General features: G+C 39.9%; 1 protein-coding gene across 1 annotated transcript; it reads right to left on the bottom strand.

Moving 5' to 3' along the window:
• On the bottom strand, nucleotides 1-24,636 carry LRCH2 (leucine rich repeats and calponin homology domain containing 2). The gene is made up of 21 exons (XM_053473648.1): nucleotides 24,294-24,636; nucleotides 15,284-15,428; nucleotides 14,308-14,434; nucleotides 13,991-14,096; nucleotides 12,988-13,124; nucleotides 12,332-12,465; nucleotides 11,973-12,060; nucleotides 11,501-11,612; nucleotides 10,947-11,050; nucleotides 10,798-10,865; nucleotides 10,101-10,214; nucleotides 8,623-8,700; nucleotides 5,447-5,492; nucleotides 4,698-4,808; nucleotides 3,706-3,750; nucleotides 2,488-2,532; nucleotides 2,045-2,102; nucleotides 1,613-1,725; nucleotides 1,228-1,365; nucleotides 837-914; nucleotides 1-120 (listed from the first exon to the last, which is right to left on the bottom strand). Exons 1-21 carry the CDS (start codon nucleotides 24,616-24,618, stop codon nucleotides 1-3), a joined length of 2,292 nt encoding a protein of 763 aa, XP_053329623.1. The 5' UTR covers nucleotides 24,619-24,636.
• Between the last annotated feature and the right edge of the window lie 1,034 nt (nucleotides 24,637-25,670).

Raw genomic sequence — 25,670 nt, 5'->3', positions numbered from 1 at the left:
CTACACTGAAGAAAGCTGCGACACTTTCAATAAAGGTAGATCTAGCAGGGCTTGAACCGTGACGCCAACTTTCACCAATCCCCTCTCTTCTAAGATGTGGTGGGGCAAGCAAAGTCTGTCCTGAAAAAAGAATTTGGAGCATTAAAAAAAAAACCCCTTAAATTTGAATTGTAGTGTTATAAAATATATAAAATACAGTAATGTGAAGCACAGTACAATAAGATATGTTAGTTGTGTTAAAAGTATAGAATTTAGGAGATGAAAGTGCCAAGGCACTTTGATTTACATCCCACAATGTGTATTAGAGAGAGCCAGAAGGTAAACAAATACCTAGTGCCGAGCACAGTACAAAACTTTCATACAAAACAAAATAAAGGATAATTCATGTTCATTCAATTAAAAGGGAGCTTCAGTTTTTTTCCCCTGTAGGTGTAATAGAGGAGAGCGCATCAGCCTCAACCTCGATATTTGAGGGATCTGGAAAGATGCCGTATGGAGGAAAGGTCTCAGATCCCTTGCCATGTACTCTCCTATAAGGCTTGATGTGGTGGGAGAAGACTCAGAGCGGTTCTCTTGGTTAAGGGAGGTAGCACAAAGTATTGACTAAAAGGGTCAATATTTAACAAGGTTATTGTTAGGACTCCAATCCGTGTTTGTACCTCTCAATATTCATAATCACCTTATTTTCCCTATTAAATTAAGAAAGAAAGAAAAAAGTGGCCAGTGAGGTAGATGCAGCAGACAGTTAGATACTGGCATACAAAGTGAACATTTTTGTTCCACAGCGCACAATATGAAATGGTCTTCTGAATGAAGCTTCTTTAAGAGATTCTTACCTGCGGAACACCAAGTTTTTTACAGGCTTCGAGGAAATTCTCTACATTTCGTCTGCACTTTGCCATGCTGAGTTTAGGCTGGAACGGAGTCAGATAAAAAAAAGAGATTATAAAGGCAGCTTTATTACAGAAATTATTTGTGTCGCTTCCATATAACTATGACGAACTTTCACCTGCATGGTCCTCTTAAAACCTTTTTCCAAACACAGTGTATTTTTTTTAATTTATTTAATAAGTTTCATAAGGCTGCTGAAATCTAAAATGTTTGAGAGTGTGACACCTACAATTAAAAAAAGACAAAGTATCAGGCTATAGTGTTTCTGGTAAAAGTATAGGCATGGAAGTAACGCGGTCTAGATTTTTCCATTCTACGGATTCATGGCATTCTTACCACTGCTGGTGATGGAACGTGAATGCTGGCAACGGAACGGGGTCGTATATGGTTGGCAAGGTGGCACAAAACCACTCCATCCATTAGCGCTCCTCCAATGTCATCTGGTAATATGACCTTTAGCCTGGTTTCAAGATTCTGGTGGGGTCAATTAGATTGGACGCTTAATATTCACATTACAGACTCTAATATTAACCAAAACAACATGCATTTGTACAATGATATTACACGTCTCAACAAAACCAAATCCCAGGGGAGAATGCCTGCTTGGAATTTCAACTTGGCGCTGGTTACCGTCTAAAATTTCCCTTTGATCTGCACATGTTCCGGTGCGTGTCCCTGAAATATCTGTAGCGCGCATAATCTGCATTACAGTCACACCTACATTACGCAGCTGCTTGATTTGTTCTCTTTCTTCTCGTAAATGTTCCATTTTCCTTCTCATTGTGAATCCAGGATCCGATGACCCATAATCGTGTCGAGATGATCGACTGAAAGCTGCAAATAGAAAAGTCAGTTATCTGTGTGAACGCTTTGCACTCAGAAGTCATCTCACTAAACAGAGATCTGGTATGACTGCGACATTGCTAATTAAAGGGAAAATTACTTTGAAATTTGTGTAATTTTACAATAACTGGTAAACAAAAAAGGGACTGCAGGAAACTGGTTTAAATAAATAAATAAATATATATATATATATATATAATTTTATATCCATGAACGATCTATAAAATATTCTGCTATTAAAGTATTTACAATATATATACTCCTTCACCGACTTCTAGCTCCCTGCAATGCGGATCGCTGAATTACTCACCTGACCTTGGTTTCAGCCCAAATGGAGTTGGGGAATTACTGTGAGATCTTTCACAGTCCTGGATCAAAATGAAAAGGACAACAAAAACACACAATAAGCAGTTAAGTCATGAACTAGTGATTTATAATCGCACTAAAGCCAATAATAACTCAGTAAATTACTACAGTTTAAAGAACAATGATTTAAACCGATAAACGAACGGTGTACCTAATACCTAAATCTCCCAGCTAATTAATTGCAGTAGTTCCGCTTGCATTGATATACAACACGGATTCGTTATTCTCCCTGGAGGCAAGGTGTGGGATATCCCAGCATGCACCAGGATATCTACCAACCATCAGCCAGGATCTTATAGTTAACTATAAAACCGGGGTCGTGACTCTGAAAGAAGCGGTGAACAGATAAAACAATAACAGATGAGTAAAAAACACAATTGCATGTACCTCCGATGACACGGGAGATGAGGGTGAAACATTTGCACTGTGCCGCTAAAATGAAATGAGACAAGAATGTCGTTAATGAAAAGAAAATGTTCATGACACTGTCAGTGAGAAAAGCCGAATTTTATTTTAGATCAATAAAACGTAGCTGAATACCCAAGGCTGGCCAGGTCTAGCTCTGCAGAAGATGGACAGACACGAGCCCGCGCTGATGGTGGGTCAGCATGACACGGTGAGAACTCGTGACTGCAAAGGGTCGGGTGGCACATCTCATCCACCGGCTACCTAGCGTCAGGGAGGCACGGCTTGGCTAGCAGGCCCACCTCCATACATCTAGGACACCGGGCTTTATTTACATGTTATGAAGAACACACGGGGTTTTATTCACTAGAGCTAGCATTGAGTTTGCTGGAGGGTTGGGATTTCAACCCATTACTAGTAGGTTTCTCTAGAGACGGGGGCAGACTGGCCCTGCATTATGGATAGTTAAGCTGAATTGGCTATGCTCTACGCAGGGTCAGCCATGCTCTTTGCGCAGAAGAAGTTCACTGGGTTGGACCTTCATAAATCATCTAGAAGTAAGGATGTTGAAAGCTCACTATATATGTGCCAATTCCAACTTGAACCCTTCAAAAACAGCGTTACCTTTTCCTTGTTTAGCTATCATGTTAAAGTGCACCGTGACATACTGTTGATGGCGTATTTCAGCAGATCGGGAGGTTACTCATTTGTTTATTTTCCAAAGAACCGGGAAAGACATTTCAGTGATAAGCATACCTGGGAACTTTCTAAGATTCTGTAAAGATTAACCCTTTAATAGCCCATCGGGAAGATTCTGTGTACAGACTCCCCAAATGGTTCCTGACGGAAACCTTGTATTTCATTATTTAAAGATACACTTAATTGAGTCACCTGCATTCAAGCAGAGATTATATCAACCACAAACCTAATGGAAGCAACAGCACTAATGGGGTGCGTCAGCTCCAGACTGTGTGACCCTGAAATTTTGGCCCTTCACCAGAGACCCTAAGATTGGGGCAGAGTTTCCAGGTATGGTGAGGAGACATGATCCAACATAGAAAACGTTAATACCGGTCTCTTCTCCGTATACCAAAAATCTCCTACAGGTGAAACCAGACCCACTAGATGTCACGCACAACGAATAACTGACAGGTACACAACAAATGAGCTGTACAGATGCTATAGCCATTTCAATCTCACCTCATCATTTTCATTTCCGCTGGAACATTTACGAGAAGATTTATACTGTTTGAAGAAAAAAAAATACATGTTAAGACACCACAAAGCAGGTGAGTTGTGCCAAAACGCGGCACAAGTACACCCTAGAAGCTTGGACTGGAATGCTGTTGACAGCATGGTATTTTAAGATAACAGAGCACATCGTGTACTAATAGACTGTGATCTGTGTATAAAGAATATAATCTGGTGATTGTGCTTAGGTTAATATGGAAACACTGAATTTGGCAGCAGGTAACACCAAGTTGGCCCATTTTTTCCTGATGTAAAGACTCAGACCTTAATCAGTCCTCTGGAGTCATACGTCTACTCCTACGCTGCAATAACCTTCTGACTCTATCCAGACCCAATAATCTTCCGACCTGACCTGTATGTATTTATCACATCCCCTCTCCCTTCCAATATAGACATTTAGAAATGTATTTCCGGATATTTTTTTTCCTGCAAACCTTCCATCATTTTAGTAGCGCTCCTCTGAAATTTCTCCAATATCTTTGCAGCATATAAAAAAGGGTTAAAAGGCTATATGTAAAAGGAAAATAATCACTAGTGGTAATTCTATAATATAGTGAGGCTTCTTTAACTTAAGTTTTATTAAATACCCAAGTCCACCTTTAATTTATTACATCTATCTTCCTAAAGCATTTGTTATGTTTTATGTTTTAAAAAGAAATAAAAAATAGTAAACGTTCGACAAAAGCGTAATTAGCCAGTATAACGATAGCAATGAACATAAATCCTGCAAACAAGGAGCCAACACTGCCATCTAGTGAGGGTTTTTAGTAATGACAATTAGAACGCTGAACTTGTTTACCAAAAATGAAAAAACATATAAAATATATAAAACAAATAAAAAGGTAGTGTTACTTCATAGCCAGCTGCTATTTCTTGAAGAATACATAGTATAACAAATATACAGCTTTAAAAGTTAAACCATTAACCTTAAATCGACTGACCCTGAAGTATTCTTTCCGCGTCTGTTTGGATCTTCGCCTCTCTTCTGAGTGAAATATTGCAGACTCTGCATCTGGACAACTTTGCTCATCAGAATGATCCCTTTCGGACCCCTAATGTACAAATAATAATAAACGGTGCGCACGCAAGGACTTATGAAATGAAAGTGTCATTTTCAGTTTATAATTGTAAGTATACATAGACATGTAACCTATGATAGACAAGAGGAGGTGGGCAACTTTCACACCACTGCAAGCCCAACCAATTGGCCAAAAGAAAAAAAAAAGCTACCTTGCCAGTCCATCCCAACGTCAAAGAAACTTGATAATCTATGGGGAGGGAGGGTGTCTGCCACTAATGTGTTCATACAGTGTATAGAAACACAGGATTTGACATCAGATAAGACTCAGACCTTAATCAGTCATTGGTCTTGTCTTAGATTTAGGATAGCTTTATCCCTATCCCATACATGTTTAGATTCCCTCTAAATCTCTGAGGGAAGGCTGCTCAGATTATCTTGTATTGCTAGTAAAGCCAAGGCACTCTCTCCAATGAACGCCATAGATCTCATGACAAGAGGACCTTCAGTATTCAGCAGAGTAGCCAGAATGATGAAGTGTGAGTGAAGAATGAGTTCGTGCTCTATGCCATCGTTCTTGGATTATACTTGACGTATTAGACCAGTTTGACAATTGGTGACTAAACTCATGTCCAGCCCCACACCCCCCCCGAAATGCAAAATCCATCTTACCTGCCACCTGCATGGTGATAACTGGGAATTATCTCCTGAAGGGACACTGACAGAAGAGAAAGAATAATTAAATAAAAAATAACTTTTGCAATGTATAAGATGATTTGATGCAAATGATTTATAAAAAAAAAATAATACAAATGTAATGAATGCGCAGGACAGAAAATGGCTAAAAATATGCTCAACGTGGTTTGTAGAAATAGTGTTCCCAGCCTTTCATTGAAGACTTTGGGCACGGCGCTACATTTTGTTGGGGTTTTGCACCCAAAATTTTTTTGCACGTAATGCACCATTTTTTACGGCATTATCCCCGCACAGTAAGGTTTTCTTTTTGTAACATTGCTTTTACGTTATATTAAGTGTTTGTAAGAATTATATACACATAAGTAGCTACTTCTATGACAACATCCTGACATTACAGTTTTAAAATGTCCAGAGCACCATCGTATTAAGTAAAAATATGCTGTCGACCCCACGAAAATGCTGGCTTTCTAAAGACAGAGGGGTTGGAGCTACACTAAATAAAGACTTCATTGGCCCGATTACAATTACCCCTTTGGGGTCACATTAATGAGGTGGGTTTTTGATCCATACTGTTAGTCCAGATTATTTTTCCTTGCTTTAAGTTTTATTCAACATATTGCCCCTACTGTTTGATTTATATAAAGCAATGATATTCCGTAGGCAATTTTATCCCCATACTTTTCTAACCGATTTTTTCGTAAAATGTATACAATGGGTAAAAAAAACTTTCAGACTACATACGCTACAGAAATGTCAGCATAATGTGCGCAAGCACACCGACAGCAGCATGCTTGTGTTCATAAAATGCAGCGCTCGCTAAAGTGATTTGCTAGCGGCGTCTCTTTAATGGAAGCTTTATTAACGTTAGCTGCTGGTTTCCAATCACAGATGAAGAGGTCCGCTCATTCACTTTTATCCTTCTCATGTTTCACGATACAAGTGTGGCCTCCACAGGCTTAAAGTCCCATTGCGGGGCGGTCTCAGGCAATCCGGGACATGCGGTCACCCTAATCAGTGACGGAGTATTTAATGCACGAATACTACCTTTCGTGTGTAATACCTTAAAACGCACTGCTCTGTCGCTTGTTTGGCACACGTATATCACAATGTGTTGCCGGGTTTAGCTGATGAATGGTTTTGAAACCAAGTAAGGGGCAAATACACATGGGGGGATTCTACAGAAGCCCACCATGCCCAAAAGACAACCAAAATTTAAAGTGACCTCCCAGCTCTCATTTTAAGCAGAGGAGAAATGCAGTCCATGAAATTTTCCGTTTATCCACTTAATATTCTTTCATGACATTTACATTTATATTCATGACAGGCCTAATCTGATATAGGAAGCAAAACAGAAAGACTGCGATACCACTCGCTTCTACAAACATAATTCTCTCTGTGACAAGCGAGACAAAGAAAAGTACCAGCAGTCATCCACGTGCAAGAGAGAAAACCAATAGAACAAAGAGGTCTGCTATTAAAATTGCCGTGAAACGCTATGATAACGTACAACGAAATGTAGAATGAAAGACATCCATCATTCCGTCATGCTTATGAAAGATACGCAACGTCACATCTAGAAGTCTATGACCACATTCTAACAGAAACAAGTAAAATACAAAAAAATGCTGTGTTTGATGAAAATCTCACTTTAGATATTTATTTGTACAGGTCTGGGCGGGGGAGCTTTACCCCGAATGTGTTAATATTAAGCCTAACAGGCACCAGGTCTCCATTGTTTTGCTTTCTTGGGTTTAATAATCGAGCGTCCGCCTAATGCACGGATGGTGGCTGTTTAAAGCCGGGAGCACCTTCTGTGATGTATTGTTTGAGCTCCGGAAGATGCTCTCGACGTTAATGGAAACCTTGCCTTAGGGATGAAATCAATGTTCTGTCTGCTTCTCTCACAGGGCTCTAGAGGCTGCAATCTAACTGAGGCCGTTTGATATTTTTATTCCTTTATGACAGAAAAAAATACTATAAAATGTATAAATACTAAAAAGGTATGTTATGATATTCCACTGCTGCTGTACTGGGCATGGATGTGGCCATCAGGTTCAACATAATGCAAACCAATACGTGAAAATCAATGAATTTCAATTTCAACTATGAGGAGTAACAGCAACGAATAATGGCGTTTTCTTCAAAATATCCTCCTCTGTTTCTATGCCTCTATACATCACATATCAAACAAAAAAGCACAGCTGAGGACTAATTATATATATATATATATATATATATATATATACATACATATACACATATACATATATACACACACACACACACACACACACACACTGACCGTTGCAGATTAACTTTCTAATGGCATTAAGCAAATGGTTGCATCACAGCCTTTAGAAAAACTTTTTTCAAAGACACGTGATCAAGATTCCCATTGTTGTAGGTTAGTAAGAAAATAATCAAACAGGATGCTTGGATATCACTAAATCAGAGTAAAATGTGATGGAGCGAGCCCAAGAATCTGTCCATTAAGGCCAACAATAGATTAACGACACGTGTATCCAGCTGGCGGTCACAAATGGAAACGTACCGGCAACCTTTATGGTTAGAAGGAGGCACGAAGGTCTCCGGCCCACCTGGAATCTGCCCATTGTGCTCGGTGGCCAGTCCATGTGCTCTAAATACTAGCAGATGTTATACGCAACGGATAGAAACCACGCATTTGTTACACTATCTGGGGGGGAAAGGCTTGGTACCAGGCGTTTTACATAACCTGAGATCGCAGAAAAGGCGGGAAATTTATACACATATATAATGGAGTCATTTTATTTACACAGCTTGAGGATGTATCAAGAAGCCGCAGATATACACAATGGACACCTCTCTGGTTTGACTGAACAGTTTCTTTCTATGTAGCCCTGGGTGTACCGGGTATCACTGGCATTTTATGAGCCTTCATAAAAGTATTTTGATGCCATTGATAGATTGATTTGAATACAAAAAGCATTATTATGAAGAAAGGTGGATTTGGGCTGTGATACCCAAATCAAGGCAAAAATGACATGAATGAGCATCACAAAATACATTCCTGAATAAAAATATATATTATATATAAACTGCATGCAAAACTCTATTATAGAAAGCATGAGTGACCGACCGCCAGAACCTACAGAAACCCCCAAACTTTATACCTTAATGCTCGGCCAGCTACTCTCGTCCTTTGGAAGAGCTTTTCACTGAATGAAGTTTTATAACTCAATGGTCTTCGTCTGGATTCATATTGTGAGCAGACCAACCAAACCCAGAGATGGGAGAAAGAAGAGCAAGGCAGGCAGGAAAGTGGAGGAGTTGTTAGTTTTGCAAGAAAGGAAACAGACAAATGGGTTTTAAGACGCATGCTCCGTGACACTTGCTAAAAACAGGAAAGGAAGAAAAGCAATGTTACACAGAGTTATTAGTAACAAGGGAACGGAAGAAGTAAAACAAATCATAGCTTGTCCAAGAATGCAAAAAAGGTACATTACTGGTGGACATGAAGCTCATTACGTCTTACCGTTCACAAGGAAAAAAAAAAAGTGCTGTTCTTTGGGGGGTGGAATATGAAAACTGCCAAATTATCCCTTCCTAGAGGAATGTGGCCCATTAAATGTAAATTACCAATCTGTATATTTCCCTTGATTGCCAAAAGTGTGTCTAAATCATTCTTCGAACAGTAACGCTGCTTCTATTTACGGTTATTGCCCAAATCTTTCTCCTCTTGCCTACATTAAGTATTTGTGGCCAAGGGCAGGATTGGTCCTTCCAGAAGGAAAAACTATTTGAATGAAATAACAAAACCTGTCTGATCGTTGGTCTAGAGCCTTGAGTAAATGTTATTGCTATTCATAGTATTTAATTCAAAACAATAATATCTTACATATAAGAAATCTCTACACAGTCAATAAATCGCATATAAAATCCTTACTACATCCATACATTATATGCATATTTGTGCTTCACACCTTATTGAAAAGAGCATTGTCTCACAACCAATCACCCCCACAGAACTTGATGAGTACACTACAGAGTATCGATACATAGGATACGTCGGGAAATCAGAACCATTCAGCTCATCCAGTCTGCTCATTTTACAGCTAAGACTCAAACCTTCATCAGTCCTTGGTCTTGTGTTAAGATTTAGGATAGCTTTACGTTACCCTTAGATTACATCTAAGCCTCTGACCATCTACTTTTACATTATGACCTACGGTTCCAACATATTTACTCCTTTAAAATAAACTTCCCTCCTGTACTTTGTTAAACATATGTAACTGTTTCTAGCATATTCTCTATCCTCTCCAATAAATAAATGTTTATATCCCATAGGTCTTTCCTGATGATTTTTATCTTGCAACCCATAAACCATTTTTGTAGCCCTCCTTTGAACTCTCTCCAGAATGGCAATATAGAGATGTGGTCTCCAGAAGACAATACTAAAGGTGAGGAGCGACCAGAACCACCTCTATTCCCACTTAAAAAACCGCATTGTGGATTAATCAAGCAGGATTTAAAAAATGAAGGCAACCTATACTAGCAAACATTCTAAATTTCACTCCGTGTTCACCCACTGATTTGAGAATATAAGCGATTTCTGTAGTTCGTCGCCATGTGAAGACACATCACACAATACCTGTTGTGCTTTTCTTGTTGTAACAATTGTGCTGCTATTTTCCTTAGATCCATCACTTCTTTTATCTCATCCTCCTCCTCTTCTTCTTCCATGAGAAGCTGTTCCTTCTGCAGCCTAAGACACAAAACCACGGTATTTTCTCAGCCGTACACTAAATTTCACGTTCAAACTGAATGAATTCAAATATTGACAGCTCACAAAATAATCAGAAGAAAATGTGCTTAAACATAAAAGAACGAGTTTTCACATGGAAAAGGCAGAACATGTTCCTGCTTTTTCGATGAATACTCGGTAATGGGTGTCCAAAGCTCCCTTCTCACTCAGGGGGGGCAGGGCTATCCCTGGTAAGAACTTAAAGGGTCAGTAAGAAGGTAGCGTGTATGTGGACATGGAAACGATCAAATGCCATATCTCTGGAAAAGCATCGAGACCATAGGTGAAACTGGGCAGGTTTCCAGGTATGGTTGTAACACAAGTCAATGGTATATAGTGTTTAAAACAGGGTAAGATTTCTGGTGGCAAAAAAGCACATCTGACACGTTATCATGATGTAAAGGTCTACGTATCAGTGCCTTGCTGGTTTTATCACAGCCAACTTTTATTGTTGGCTACAATTTTTGTTTTTTATTTACCCCTAAATAAATCTGCATTTCAGAGGGAAGCAGTTATGCAGATCCAGCATGAGTATTAAACATACCTCCTCTCTTCTTCCCATTCTTCACTTTCTTCCACTTTATCAGACTTATCAGTCACTCTTCCCCGTTCCTTGAGGAAACAGGATAAAATCTTTAGAGTTAAGCAACTTAAGTATTCTGAAACGGATTGTTTGACATTTAAGCGTATTACCTTAATATAAGAGACAAATGGGCCACTGAGTTGCACATCCCCTTGCTCAGACAGAGAGTTTTCCTCCGCACCTGGATCATAGTCATAAATCTCCTGATCCAGTCCTGCGTTAGTAATTTTAAAGAACGCATTATTAGGTTGCATTGCATTTCAACATGAAATTAAAGCATTAAAGACATGCAGTAAACATATTACCATTTAGTCATATAATAGTAATTAATAATTCATTTGATTAATAAATTATGATTGACCAGGATAAAAAAAAAAAAAAGCAAATATACATTTAGAGAGGCTAACTTTAGGTTATAAGAGCTGTATTCTTTTGTTAGGATCCCTAAATATGAAACAAAAGCATTATTAATAAGCACGACTGATCAGGACTTACAAAATTATATTGAAACCTAAAAAGCTATATTCTTTTACTGGGACCTTTTTAAATTTGATACACAAAAAAATATTACGAAAACCATAGATATGAAGTGAAAATGTGTAAGGGCAAGTAATACCGCTCCATGGTCTAGCTTTATGAAAGGTGGAATTAACTTTTGGGTTACCTTTATGGGAATCAAGCTTACACCCCAATAAGTGATTGTCGTTTTTCAGTGCCTGGTCTTTTGTTGATTCAGATACCTGAGAGTGAAGGCTGATTGTATCATCATCTGATGGCTGACACAAAAAGAAGAAAAATATATATATAAGCTTTAGTTTTGCGTAATGTCAATCAATGCACGATATACAGAAACCTGTGTGTTTTCTGAAGAGTAGTAATGATGTTAAATGAAATTGAAACTGAAATCTATAAAATTGTATGACAAATTTAAACACATATGTATGCATATATAATCGCCAGCTATAATTATATATATATATATATATATATATATATATATATATATATATATATATATCAGATGAAAAAACTGATAAAAAGCACGTTTCCACGATTTCCATTACAATATATAGGACTGTAATCGCTCCGTGTGGCCATCCTGATTTGTTCAAGCACTCTGCGTGGCAAAGACTCACTTCTGTAGTCGACAGCCGCTTATCTCCATTGTCACTTCCAATCCCAGAGTCAGGACCGTGGTTTTTATTTGGATAAACGTCCTCCATGCTGTAACAAATGAACATGATTTATACATGGTAGATGAACAATTACGAGAATAGACAGCAACGCAATTCTAACTACAAAGACGTTTAATTCAATCAAGTTACTGGGGATATCGTTATTCTACATTCTAAATCACTGCTTGGCATTACAATGCATTGGATTAAAAGCTTTATATCCACTTAGAAGGTTTTATAGAATGTTATATGTATAAAATGATGTTGGGCAAGTTTTCAATTGATCTGAAGTGTATTATACACAAAGCAAAGCAATATACCTGTCTGTGAGGGGCTGAGAAGGCAGTCGTTTCACTAACGAGGGCAAGTCGAGAGAATCTGGCTTTTTTTCCGATCTGCAGCAAGCTTGTATATTCAGAAATTTAAATATATGCACTTTACCCTTCAGGCATATCTAATAACGAGAAAAGGAAACAAATCCAAAGCGTAACAAGATAAACAAAAATCTTCATTAATGCAGATGCAGCAGAAATATGGTTATTCTAAAATCACTGGGTAAATATGTTAGAATAAGTAAAAAAAAAAAATAAAACAGAGCCCATTGGAGATCTCTTTTTGTGAGCGATTTGCCGTGATAGGTCGGTATGGATCATTATATTTTATTTTTTGGAAATTATTCTATTCTCTCTGCCCAAGGTCATGGTAAGTTATAAATACCAAGCCCAAAAAATAAAAAAATGCTATAAAGTACAGATTTTTGTTTACAGGTTATCTTCCAGCTATACTAGAATGGGTTTATTCATGCTTATGCCAACAAGCCGTGAGCTGAACCATGTCTTTTAGCCACATAGCTAATAAAACCATGTATTTTTAAACAAACACAGTAGGTCGGACCTGTTTTTCAGCTGTCAGCTCATATCTGGTAGATCTCGTTAAACAAAAAGCGTGTAAAAGCACTACCTGCTTCTGTACTCACCTGTGCTGGAGGCATTTGCATCGGATTGTTATCCAAGATTATTGATTCTAACTGGCGCAGTTTCCTGTAACTTACTGGAATCTCCGTAACTTTATTACAAGAAAAATCCAGCTTTACCAAAGGTAGCGATGATAATTCTAGAAAGAAAAAAAAAAAAAAAAAAAGTATATTGTTTTGATAGATCACACCGGAACCACTGCAAAGTTACAAAAGAGCTGAGAGGATAGCAAAATGTGACATCGATAAATGACTTCTGAATTGAAGATATGAAGATACAGCGAGCATGGAAACAAACATTTCTCAAAGATTAGGTAATGTTTTAAAATGTATAGTGTAACGACCATCATCTGTCTACTATGCGCAAGAACACGCAATAATAAACCATATATATATATATATATATATATATATATATATATATATATATATATATATATATATGCGTGTGATCTAGCTTTACGAAGGGTAAAATACTTGGAAGTAGCCAAAGAGCTTCTGTGTATATTTGCCAGGGACAATAGGCCCGTTTCTCTTCTTCTCGACAATAATTTAGAGCTTTTGTATATTATCTTGTTTACTTATCCTACGTGGACGTATACCACGTCAAACTCTGAGTTTCTATACCAAAAGGACTTACTGATTCAGTGCAATATTCTGTATAACTGTAATGGTCCCAAATGTATTAAAATACAACGTATAATAACGCTGTTTGGGGGATGTAATAATTATTCATTTTTTGTTTTCTGTTCCATTTCTGCCTGGAACATTCTGTGTACTAATACTGGAATGCCAGGTGACCAACAGCCTGTCTTGCTTTTATGTTTCAAAATGCTAATAAATAATCAGTTGAAAAAGAAAGACTATTATTACCAAAATAGTCTCAATTAGGTTCCCTACTGAATGGGACCCAAAATATCTGCAGAGGTGATCAGGGAGAGCGTCTGTTATAAGCTATACATAAGTTAGCCAATAAAACTATTAACAAAATTCATATAAAGCTTACCGTCCGGCAACACTTGAAGGTTATTTCTTCTTAAATTCAATTCTCTGAGTGAATGTAGTTTCCCTACTTGCTGGGGAAGGACTTGTATTTCGTTACAACTAACATCCTTGAAGAAGAAAAAAAAACGGCGTTAAATGACCATATTCAAGTACTACTTAAACTATACTGCTGACTGCGGTCAAATGATGTAGGAACATTAGAAAAGCTGGCAACCGGAAACCAGCGATTGAGAGAAAAATAAAAATACAGATGCACAAAATTATACACGGGCACGTTTTTGCCACTAAGAGCGTGAAAAAAGAAAAAAAATGACTTACAAGTTCCATTAAATCTCGTAACTTCCCAACCTCCTCTGGAATGGAAACGAGTTTATTATTACTGACAACCAAAACCTTCAACGGCAGGTCGAAGAGATGCTTTGGCAATGTTGATAAAAGATTCCGACTACAAATAAATAAATAAAAGAAAACGTGAGGAAAAAAAATTGTCTGAACTATAATTTTTTTTTTTTTTTTTAGGCAAATATGTGACTAGTTTTAGCCAAAAAAAAAAAATCACAAGCAGGAAAGTATGTTTATTAAAAAATGCCATTACCGAGTTAACTGTATTAGTAACATATTCATTTAATCAATTGCAGATTATTTAAAATACAATCTATTACACGTCTCTTTAATCATGAGATTCTATCATTACATGCAAAAGGCAGGGATTGGGGATAAAGATTAAAGCTAAGAATGTTTTGTATATTTGTATCTTATACATATAATAAACTCATTTAAGGGGCTGGTAAGGATTGAGAAAACTGGTTATGTGGCAACTTAGTTCAAGATAACAGCGTCATGCAGACAAGAATAAAGAGTAACTGCGGTATTATCGCTGTAGATTAGCACCGGGCGTCTTTCTTTATGGGATTTACAGCCTATGTGTAGGATATATAGTGCCTCTTCCATCGCTGCTGATCTACGATTACTTTGTCCACTGTTGCTGCTGACCAAAGAAAAGAAGAAGAACAAACATATTGTGTGCGGTGTCCTTGGTGATTCTTTTGGACATTGGTCACCCAACCCCTGCTGCCATCGCACACATACACAAGCCTGAAGTTTTCAATCTATGCGGGTAACAGGTTGGGTCTGACGTTGTAGTCTATACAGGTTTAGGTTTAACACAAGCTGTATTTGTTACCAACACACTGGCTAGCACAATGCTTTCAACATTATTATTTTTTAGATTAGGAGACAAAGATCATTGAAAAAAGGAAAAGGAAGGAAAAGTTATAATGCCCCAAACACTCACCTGATATTTAAGTACGTCAGCATCTGAAGATTTCTGACAGCTTCTGGAATGCACTTGATGCAGTTGTGATATAAATTTAAGGTTTCTAGTGGTGCAAACATGCAGATATCTGGTGGGATCTCTGTAAACCTATTTCTGGAGAGGTCTGTAAAAAAAAGGAAACAGTGACGATGATGTTGGATTTAATCCCATATGGATTAGTAGCTAATAATCAAGTACAGGAGAGACTAGCCGGCTCTCGTATCAATAGTTTTTAGTGCCACGTATACTGCCGCACATGGGAGAAGTGATGCTCGACTATCTTTAGTCGCATGAGATCAGAAGCATCCGCCATGTGATCCCCGCTACTGCCAAGTATTGATGTCAGAGGTAATAGCCTACATCGGAAGCATCTCCAGGCACGCGAGTGCGCCGTATATCCATAAACCCGCTCGGAAGCTCATTACTGTTTACGCATTACGAAGATGCACGTCTGCTTGGCTGAGGACTACAAACTGTAACACAACATTTTAATGTTTTATATGAAAGCAAAACTGTCTGAGCACAAAAAGCTTGTTTGTTCTTCCAAATGCAAAGAAAACCCATCAACAAGAATGCGAAAAGGCGGCAGATTCCATTTTCAAGACATATTGGAGTCTATTACTAAACAGCAATAAAACCAAGCACCGCTCTAATCCGCAGGCATGGTTTGCATTATTCATTCCTGCAAATCCAGTGGCTGCACACGAATAAATGGGTATGTGTTTAGCACTATTAGTGCTTTTATATAGAATTATGTCATTTAGACAATAAGATATTTTTTGAAGGAAACGCTCAGTGCACTAAAGTAGAAATGTAAAAGCAAAGGAGCCTTAATAATCTAATCAGTGAATTTCACAGACTGGATATCGGAGCATGCATTCTTGAGTTATTAAAGTTAGATGTATCTCTTCCCGTTCCGGAATGGCCATCCATGAAATGTCCTGTTGGCCAGTCTGCTTGATGCCACATTTGCCCAAACATTCGTGGCTGTGGCAGCAGGGAGCCCTGGGATGCTCTCAGCCGTGTCCTTGGTCCCGATGAGCTACTTTCATTGATTCCAAACGAAGCTCAGCGTCCGTGGGTCTGGAGTGGGATTGTGCAGGAAATATACTGAAGTATGCTTCCTGCTTTCTGTACTGCCAGCTGTGGGTGGAGCTGTGGGAGGAGCTCAATGAGACAGAAGCCTCGTTTCCCAACACCAATGAGTGAAAAATGCCTGCATCAATTTGCATGACAATACATTTAGTTAGATTCGGGGGGGGGGTTCATGCACTCATTCATAACTCAGTGGTTTTGTTGGCTATATGAAAACGGTGACCTTAGTGCATTCTTAGCTTATTTTGGGCTTGGTGAATACAACCATTTTTTGGGACAGATTAAGTTGATTAACTCTTACTGCCTATGTCTACCATCAGTTTGTTGTCTTTCCCTCTTTGTTGTTTTAAACACTGACATTTGGAGGGACTTAATACCGCACATTGACTAGATTTTCATTGTCCAGGCCTTTTTGCAATTTTGGGTGATTATATAGAATAATCAAAGTAATAATGACTACAGGTATCCTATTTGTCTTAGCGTCACTTCACATTAAGAGACAACTGGCTGCTGAATTCTGTAAAGCCTTCTAAAAGCAAGCTCTGGGGAAAAGTGGCCACAAATATATGCAGAAAAACATAAAATGTTACAAAAACTATGTCAGCTGACAAAAACAAAGCTATACCTTAAAGGGGCAAATACAAAAGGGGGGCGATTCTGCAGCAACCCCCATACATTTGCAAAATTGTCACCCCAATGATTGAAAGGGACCATACACGGCTATCATATTCTCATAGGTAGCATTTCAACACAATGTACATTTTTCCACAATGGAGCCAGCCTTTCGAACTCCGAGAGAACACTTTTACATTAGAAATGACTAAAATGTAGTTTGTTCAATGGGTGAACGCTAGAATGCTTTTGTAAACAGTATTCGAAGTGAACCACATGAGCATTTGGGTCGGATATTAACATATGTATTTTTTATATGCATGTTTTTTTTTCATAGCGGGGTTGTAAACACGGGATTATCTCTCATCAGCAGAAAAACAGACATCTGAGCTCAGCAGACAACAGATAAGCAGCTGCAAGGAGAAAGATGGAAAAAGTATCTAAAAGTCACTGTCAAGAACAGTGAAAAGCAGTTTTAGTTTTCGGGGCAAAAAGGGCACATTTTTGTAAATTATCTTTAAACTCACTATGCATTTCTTCTGGTTTTTAAGCTTTGTGCATGTGTGACCATTCATTTTTTGTACTGAAAATGGCCATAGTAGAGAAAATTTGTTTTTTGGTAGGGGAGCTGTAGTACCCCTTTTGAGTCCTGTTAGAAGATCTGGCCCACCTGCAGGGCTTTGGGCCATGGAGAGAAGGAATTCCCTTTGGGAAATACAACCTCCGAAGATGAAGACTGAATGGGGGGTCTGGTTCCCATTGTGGCTATTCTTGAGTAGTCTGGCATCTAATGTCTATTTCCATTAAGAAAAAGCTGTAAAGCTAGAAAGGACATCCTACGCCACACAGCCTCACTAGACATGCTTACATTATGAATATTCATATTAACAGCCTAACAGCTTCTGATGATCACTGCCCAGGAAAGCTTGCGCATTTGGGTCTTGTTTGACAGCCCCCCGAACCAAGACATCCGGAGCAGTTAGTGACTCACACACACACACACACACACACACACACACACACACACACACACACACACACACACACACACACACGCACTCCTACTTACATATGTAAGGGACACGCGCTGGAGGCAGGGAAACATGCTAAAGTACTTGGAGAATCCTGATGAACCCATCTGCAATTACAAGGTGACCAAAGACTGATCCATGCAATAATGCCTGAAGGGCACCTTTACCAGACTTGTCATGGAACCAATGGTAAAGGGACTTTTGTTAAAGGTTGTATTGAAAGTCTAGGGCAGGGGTGTCCAACCTGTGGCCCTCCAGCTGCTGCAGGACTACATCTCCCACAATGTGCTTTCAGCTAAGGGGCTGGCAGAGGCATATGGGATATGTAGTCCTACAACAGCTGGAGGGCCGCAGGTTGGACAACCTTGTTCTAGGGTAATACCATACTTCAAATATTTCTCAATACTGTTGGTTAATGGACTATCCAAGTGAATAAGATTTACACTGTATTAGTTATATACCATTATATGCTACAATATATGGACTTATTTCCCAACGCTGGCGGCCACACGGTTGATAGATTTCTTGATAGGAAACAGAATGTGGAAATTGGTTTAGAAAAGCGGAGTGAAAGGAACATGAAAGTGCAAGTGAAGAAAAGAAAACTGAAAGGAAAGAAAGAAGCAGAGGAAGAAATTACAAGTTCATGATAGAATTCATTTGGGATTGCGGATTCAAACAATGAGGTAGGAGAAATGTTTCCTCCGAGTATATGGTAACTACAGTAGATACATTAAAAAAATTCAGGAAACCATAAAATAATGTATACATGTTCAATAAAAGCCATGAATATTTCCTTATCACAGAAAATCCCAGCATCACTGAACAGTAGGCTTTTTTCTCGGTTCGCATCACTGTTCTATGATGCTCTTTAAATTAGGTTGAAAAGATCATTATCTGCCAACAAGGAAAGTCTGTCATTGTTCACAATGCGGACTGGTTTCAATGGACGAGCGTTCCTGCCACTGACTGGCTGCTTCAAGCAGCCAATCAGTGGCAAGAATTGTTGGACAATGGGCGAGGACAGCAGCTGCACAGCTGCAGCTTCTAACTCAGACAAGATATTTTTCTCTCACAGAATGAGTATTTAGGTCCACAAATAGTCCTTTAATATGCATTCTTCCTCTGTGGGGCTATCAGGGACATCTTCAGAATAAAAAGATTACACACATTATATATATATATATATATATATATACACATATATATATATATATATACACATACACACACATATACATCCTTTTAATGTATGAACTGTAAGAAGCACACTATACTAAAGATCATAAATGGTTTATGCACATAACTTATCTATATGCATCATATGTCCTTATAATATTAATTAAAAATGCTTAAAACATTAACCGTTAATAGGTAAAGGTTTCTGAGGTATTTCCTTTTGTCAATATTTAAGAGGTACAAGGCTCATTACCATTCCTAGACCTGAAGGCTGCAGGCACAGAGCACGGCTGATATTCAATGAAGAAATCAATAGGCAACCATATTAGCCCGGCCAGGAATGCAATTTAACAGACATTTGTTATTTTCAGCAAGATAAGCCCCTTATATTAGTGTTTGATTTTCTTCTAAGCCTATTTTACTAGAGTCTAAAGAGATTAAGGGCTAAACCACACAGACAACTGCCCAAAACACACACTAAGCTGATACGGAGGAACAGACTGCAAACTACACATTCCCACCAATACTGTTCCAATCCCACAAAATGGACATTTTCCAAACCATGAAACAAATCCGTGGGGTTCCCTTTAATTATGAGCAAAGCGACCTCCTACACAAGTGGCTGACACAGCCCCCAATTTAAAAAGGTATTAACAGTACCCCGTTGGTTATATACCTTTCTATGAGTCCAGATTTAGGCACGATCAGTCAAGCTGTGCTACCTGCCTTTTACAAGCGCCTACATTAGGGGTGCACTGGATTAAGGAACATGGCGGGTATATGCCAGCACGACTTAATATACCATTTGTTACATGATTTAGTAAGTTCATTGCATGAAGGAGCCCTTACTGGCAGAGGCGTTGCTAGTCTCCCACGATGTCTCAATGACATCCGCACACTGGGGCTGGACGTGATCCACAAACGGCAGCAAGGTGAATGAAAAAATTGCAAACCTGCAAAGTGCATTCTGAGAACACCCCCGTCTGTCTATGCCATCTTTGTCAAACAGCTTGTCAGTGACCAAGAAACTTGTTTGCACAATCTTTGTCTCCAAAAAGCTTGTCAGTGCCACCCCAGTCTGTCCATGCCATGTTTGCCAAACAGCTTGTCAGTGACACCAAAAAGCTTGTTTGCGCAATCTTTGTCCCCAAAAAGCTTGTCAGTGCCACCCCAGTCTGTCTATGCCATCTTTGCCAAACAGCTTGTCAGTGCCCCCAAAAAGCCTGCCTGGTGCAATCTTTGCCCGCAAACAGAGTACAAGAGAAAAGCCTAGTGGTGTACTTGAGAGGGTCTTCTGGGGAGGGAAGGGGTCCAGACCATTTGTTCTGTAAGGGTCCCAAAATTTGTAATGATCAACAATGCGGTTAATACACTGTGTGGCACAACTGAGGGAATACGTTTTTAAAACAAGGTCCAAGCAACAAGTAAAGCTTGTAATACGCAAAGATGAAAGGACACCTCAAGGAGTATCCCGCATACAAACATGTAACCACCTCCAATAAATACCCCTGTATAAATGGCAACAGTCACCCCCAGCAGTCTGTGTAAACAATGTCGGCTTGTCCCGGCAAAACAGGTAAATGGGATCTATAGAGAAAGCAATGGAAGAATCCATTAGAGAGAAAGCATTTCTGCAGTTTTATTGGGTTACAAAATGAATGGATGCGCAGACAGAAGGTAATAATAATAATACAAAGAAGAAATATACTGCAAAATTGTCCAAACTTAAAAACCAGAATTCTAATAAACAGAATAAAAATAGGTTTGTTTAAAACAACGATATCAAACGTAACAACGGACTAACGCCTTTCCCACTAATTAACAGGGGAGTTGTGAGACCAAAGCTTCTTCTAATGGGGACAAACTTGGCTGGGTGGCTTTACTGAAGCCACAAAGACAGCGGCGCAGCTCAGGGGAAGTCAGTGAATTTTGTGAGTAACCTGGACGAGGAGAGAGTAGAACACAATCACGCAGGACATTTTCTGCCCGTTTATTTTGCTGATGGCTCTGCGTCTTCTACATATTTCAGCTTCCGGACTGGCTGAAGTGTCAGATTATGGAAAAAGATGTAGATTTGCAGAAAGTCTTCTGTACACAAGATACAGTCCTTCGTAGTTAAAGGTTTTAAGTTAAGGCGGAACTGAAAAAAAAACCAATGTCTATTAATATCGCACGGCGTGTTGAAAAACTGAATAGTTTGGAACTAAATGAGATAATTCCTCATTTACTTCAGACATAAATAAATGAAAACGGCATAACCAAATAATTTCAAAAATTATATTGTATATGCATTTTGATTAAACAGGAAGGGTGCAAGGTGACTTCTCATAAAGGAACCCATGTGCTGCTGCTATCTCCTCCCTGTATCTTTTTCTTCCCATTTTCTTACTATCTCTCCTCTTTCTCCCCGTCTATTGCTCCCTTTTCATCGTCTTATCTTTCTTAGTTCTTGTGGTAGAAGCGCAAGGTCTGTTCCCGCATGCCTGTTTGCTCCATTGCAGCCTCCCGAGCTACACCTCCCGAGGCAGCAGTGAAACAGTCTGTACAAACAGATGTAAATTGTGGCCAGATTTAAAAAATGAAGCGATCATTTGGCAGAAGAGGCCTTGGGGTGCCAGTTTAAAATCTCTGCTCCATGAAATCATGAATGGATCATGGGAAGTTTCTTTACTAAAAGCGTGAGCAGCACGTAACCAGATTCTACATGTAGAATGAATGAGAGTGTGTTCATGTTGTGTGATTGTGAATGGAGGCTGTGGTGGGATGCTTTGTTGGATCGGTACAGACGCAGCATTCTGCAGCTCCACTGTTGCTGAATAGCTTCCTTCATGTCATTCTCTGTTCCTCGAAATGAAAGAGGAAGAAATCGAAGCCAGCAACAACCACGCATGAATGTGTCCTCGGAAACGGGAACAGGCAATGCTTCGTGCAGCCGTATCGTGCCATTAAATGCCTCATCGACACGGCATCGCTACATTCTCTGCATGCCTTTTACATCTCATCTAAAATACGGACCATGGTTCCAGAAAGTAGTTACAGCATGCAAATGACATCAAGACGACACCAACGGCAGCCAATGATTTCACATTCAATTTGCACAATCTGGTCCACAATGAAAAACGTGCGCAACAATGTGGTCACGTTCATACAGTGCATGCCTCCACAGGAGCCACACGCTCCATCTATACCAGCGAAACACAAAGACCATAAAACCCATGCTGCAACAAAGCACCTCGTAGGGACTCGAGAAGACCCGAGAAGGATCCATAGCAACGGGAAGATTACAAAGAACAGCTTTTTCTGAATTAAACTTTCTTTCGTAAGGAAAGCAAAAGCCGGGCCGGAAAGGCTTAGTTCAAGAACAAACATATTATTAATATATAAAGGAAAAGAAAACATGCATTTTTAACATTAAAAACAAATAGGCGACTGCAGACCAGTGATCTGAAACACAATACCAATATAACATTACTGAGCCCCATATCCAGCCTGCGCACGTACATAGCCTGGCACCACACCAGTCCAAGGAGATGATCTCCATGCACCTCACGACGTAGTTTCGGTTGGACAGTATATTTAAGGTTGATTATTTTAGCATGCTGTGTGTGTGTGTAATATATATATATATATATATATATATATATATATATATATATATATATATATATATACACACACACACACTGTTTATATTAACAGCACTTGTTCTGGTTCTTGACGAACGAGAAACAAACGCAAGCTCATCCTTTCACCTACAAACGTCATCACAATTCTAAGACTGCAAAGCTTAAATGCAAAATGCTTCCTCGTGAGCGACGGTGAAAGAATATAAGGGCGGCAGAAAATTAAAAGGACTTTAGGGAGCAATTCAAGCTTCAGCAAAGGTCGAGTTTGTTGTCGAATTAGAAACATAGAACTAGTCTGCCCATTACATAGAACTTCTGCTGGGAGGCTGTTCCTCTTATCTACCACCCACTCAGTACAGTAAAACTTACGGAGAGAAAATTGTTATGATGGAGAGACGAAGAGAAAGAAAAGAAACGTAGGCGAAACACGGTACAGTTAATGTATGGAAAGGGAAATAAAATGTTACAGGGAGACCACGGGACTCAACAGCAACCAGCTACTCAACACACAAGGACTACCAGCCGGCAAGAGCTCATAAACCGGACTACTAAACAATATCTAATGATTGTATCTTTACCTTACTTTGATTGCTGAATAACAGCATCATAAAAAGACATGTTTAGGTAAAAAATACAATTAAAGAAAAATCATTCATATATTAAGGTTACATAATGGACTCTTCAAAACGAACACGCGTGTTTAACACAAATTATAACACGTATGACCTCACTCTAAGATTTGGGCTGTTCAGTATAACCCAATCGTGGTTTTAATGGGTCTTAACAGATCGCATCACGCCGCACAATGGCTGCGATTAGATGGATCAGCAAGAACAGTCATTCAGTATCTTCAGCTCTGACTGTAAATGTGAGGATGGGGGATTCCATAGAAATATGTCGGATGAGCAGCTTCCCCCCAGGACTCAAAGGTAATGCACGGGAGACAAGGGGAATCCCATATCATTACACGGCAGGAAGTGGGGGTTCCCAGGTGTAGGGGTGTCCCCACTCCCCAGCGATGGGTTACCATAGAGATGGCCAAGGATAACCCTCATGCTATAGGCTGCATATTATATAGGTCGGAGGTTCCGACGGAGAGGAGACTACTACAGGTTGCACATAGAGCATCAGTGACTGCAAACGATGGGGGTAAGAGCGGACACAACTGAGGTTCAGTAACCGTATCAGTGTTGGCTACAGAGGCCGAGTATAAGTAGGGATACTGTGGGGGTCCTACGTGAGTGTGGATGGGCAATAATAAGGGCCCCGTTCGCAGTGGGGGTGATGCTGTGCACTGGGCAGGGGGCTCGGGTACCACGAACAGCACCCTCGGGGTTCCGTCTGCACAAAGGGCTGCTCCCTATGACCGACCCCAACGAATGCCCGGGTGGGGGTTGAATTGGGGGTACCCCCAAAGCGCTACTGCTGGAGGTTCGCGGGCCCCACCTGCTTGCGTTGTGTCCGCCAGGTCATAGCCGGTGCCCGGAAATTCCCTCATCTTGCGGCCGCTCAGGTTGAGGATGCCGGTGCACACCGCCTCCTCCAAGGCCCGGTCCAGGCTTCGCACTGTATGCTGTTGGATGGTCCCCGTGATCCACTGAGGTCCATTTGAGAAACTAGGGGGCAAGGACCCCGCTAACGGATAAAATCCCACAGAAACACCTCCAATACCAGAGCCCCCTCCTGTTGTCCCGCCTCCACCGGGACCGCCGGAACCTCCCGTTACGGCCGCCGCCGCCGCCGCCGCTGCTGCCGTCAGACTCGCCGCCATTTCTGCCAAGGAATAGCCCTGCTAGAATGACACCGTTATAGCAAGTGCTCAGCGGACTGCGCATGCGTCCAACCACAAGGGTAGGTGGAACCAGGACGGGAGCAGGGGGCAGGGCGCTAATCCATAACAAAAGTCACGGCTGGGCGGGTGTTTGCGGATTGGAGGGTAGCGCTTTATTCACTAAAGGGAACGCATCGCTTCACTATTCATTATGGAGACCCAGGCACCTAGGCTGAGCTGGCCCTGTGTAATGTATAATTTAATGTGTGAGGAGACTTTGTAGGAACCTCATTGCTTTAAAGGGACACTCACCGGCCACATGCACTTTAACGGCCCTTACTTTGTGTCTGTTTTGTAAATGAATGGAGTTGCCCGTCTGTATTTGCCCATTTCCCCTCCCCTTCCCTTAACCAACTACTGACCTGTATGTAGGACATATGCTAAGCCAGACACAATTGCCTGCCAGCGATCACCGGCCTCCAGTGCCATCTCCAGTGCTAGCTTGGCAAATGCTGCGGGTGCCTCGGGAAGAGGTGCAATAGCCAGATCTGGCTATTGCACCTCTTACCCGAGTTTTATCTAAAGGCTGTCCTGTACAGCGGGCAATCACTTTCAAGAGATCCGTGTATAAAGTGGATATAGAGGCAAAAGGTGATTATTGTTAACCTTATTTGCATGTGTTTACCCAGAATCCCTTGTGGTTGTGGTAGCACCATGAGATTTCTGAGGGAAAAACAAAAAACAAGCCTTCTGGCTTGTCTGGTGTATGTAGATGAGTGTAATGCTTCTACTACCCCTTACATTTAAATGGAAGGATTTCCATCACCTTTACCCACCATAATTTATGTAATGGTAGATAAATATCTATACCTATATCTATCTATCTATCTATCTATCTATCTATCTATCTATCTATCTATCTATCTATCTATCTATCTATCTATCTATTATATATATATATATATTTTAATATAAAAAGGTTCAGAGGGAGTTACTAATCTTTGACTCTCGGTATGTTTAACAACTGTATACGTATCTTGCCGCATAAAGGC

This window comes from Spea bombifrons, chromosome 8 (genome assembly GCF_027358695.1).
Source record: "Spea bombifrons isolate aSpeBom1 chromosome 8, aSpeBom1.2.pri, whole genome shotgun sequence".
NCBI lineage: Eukaryota > Metazoa > Chordata > Amphibia > Anura > Pelobatidae > Spea > Spea bombifrons.
Note: the sequence above shows the minus strand (reverse complement) of the source record. Positions and strands in the feature narration are given on the sequence as shown.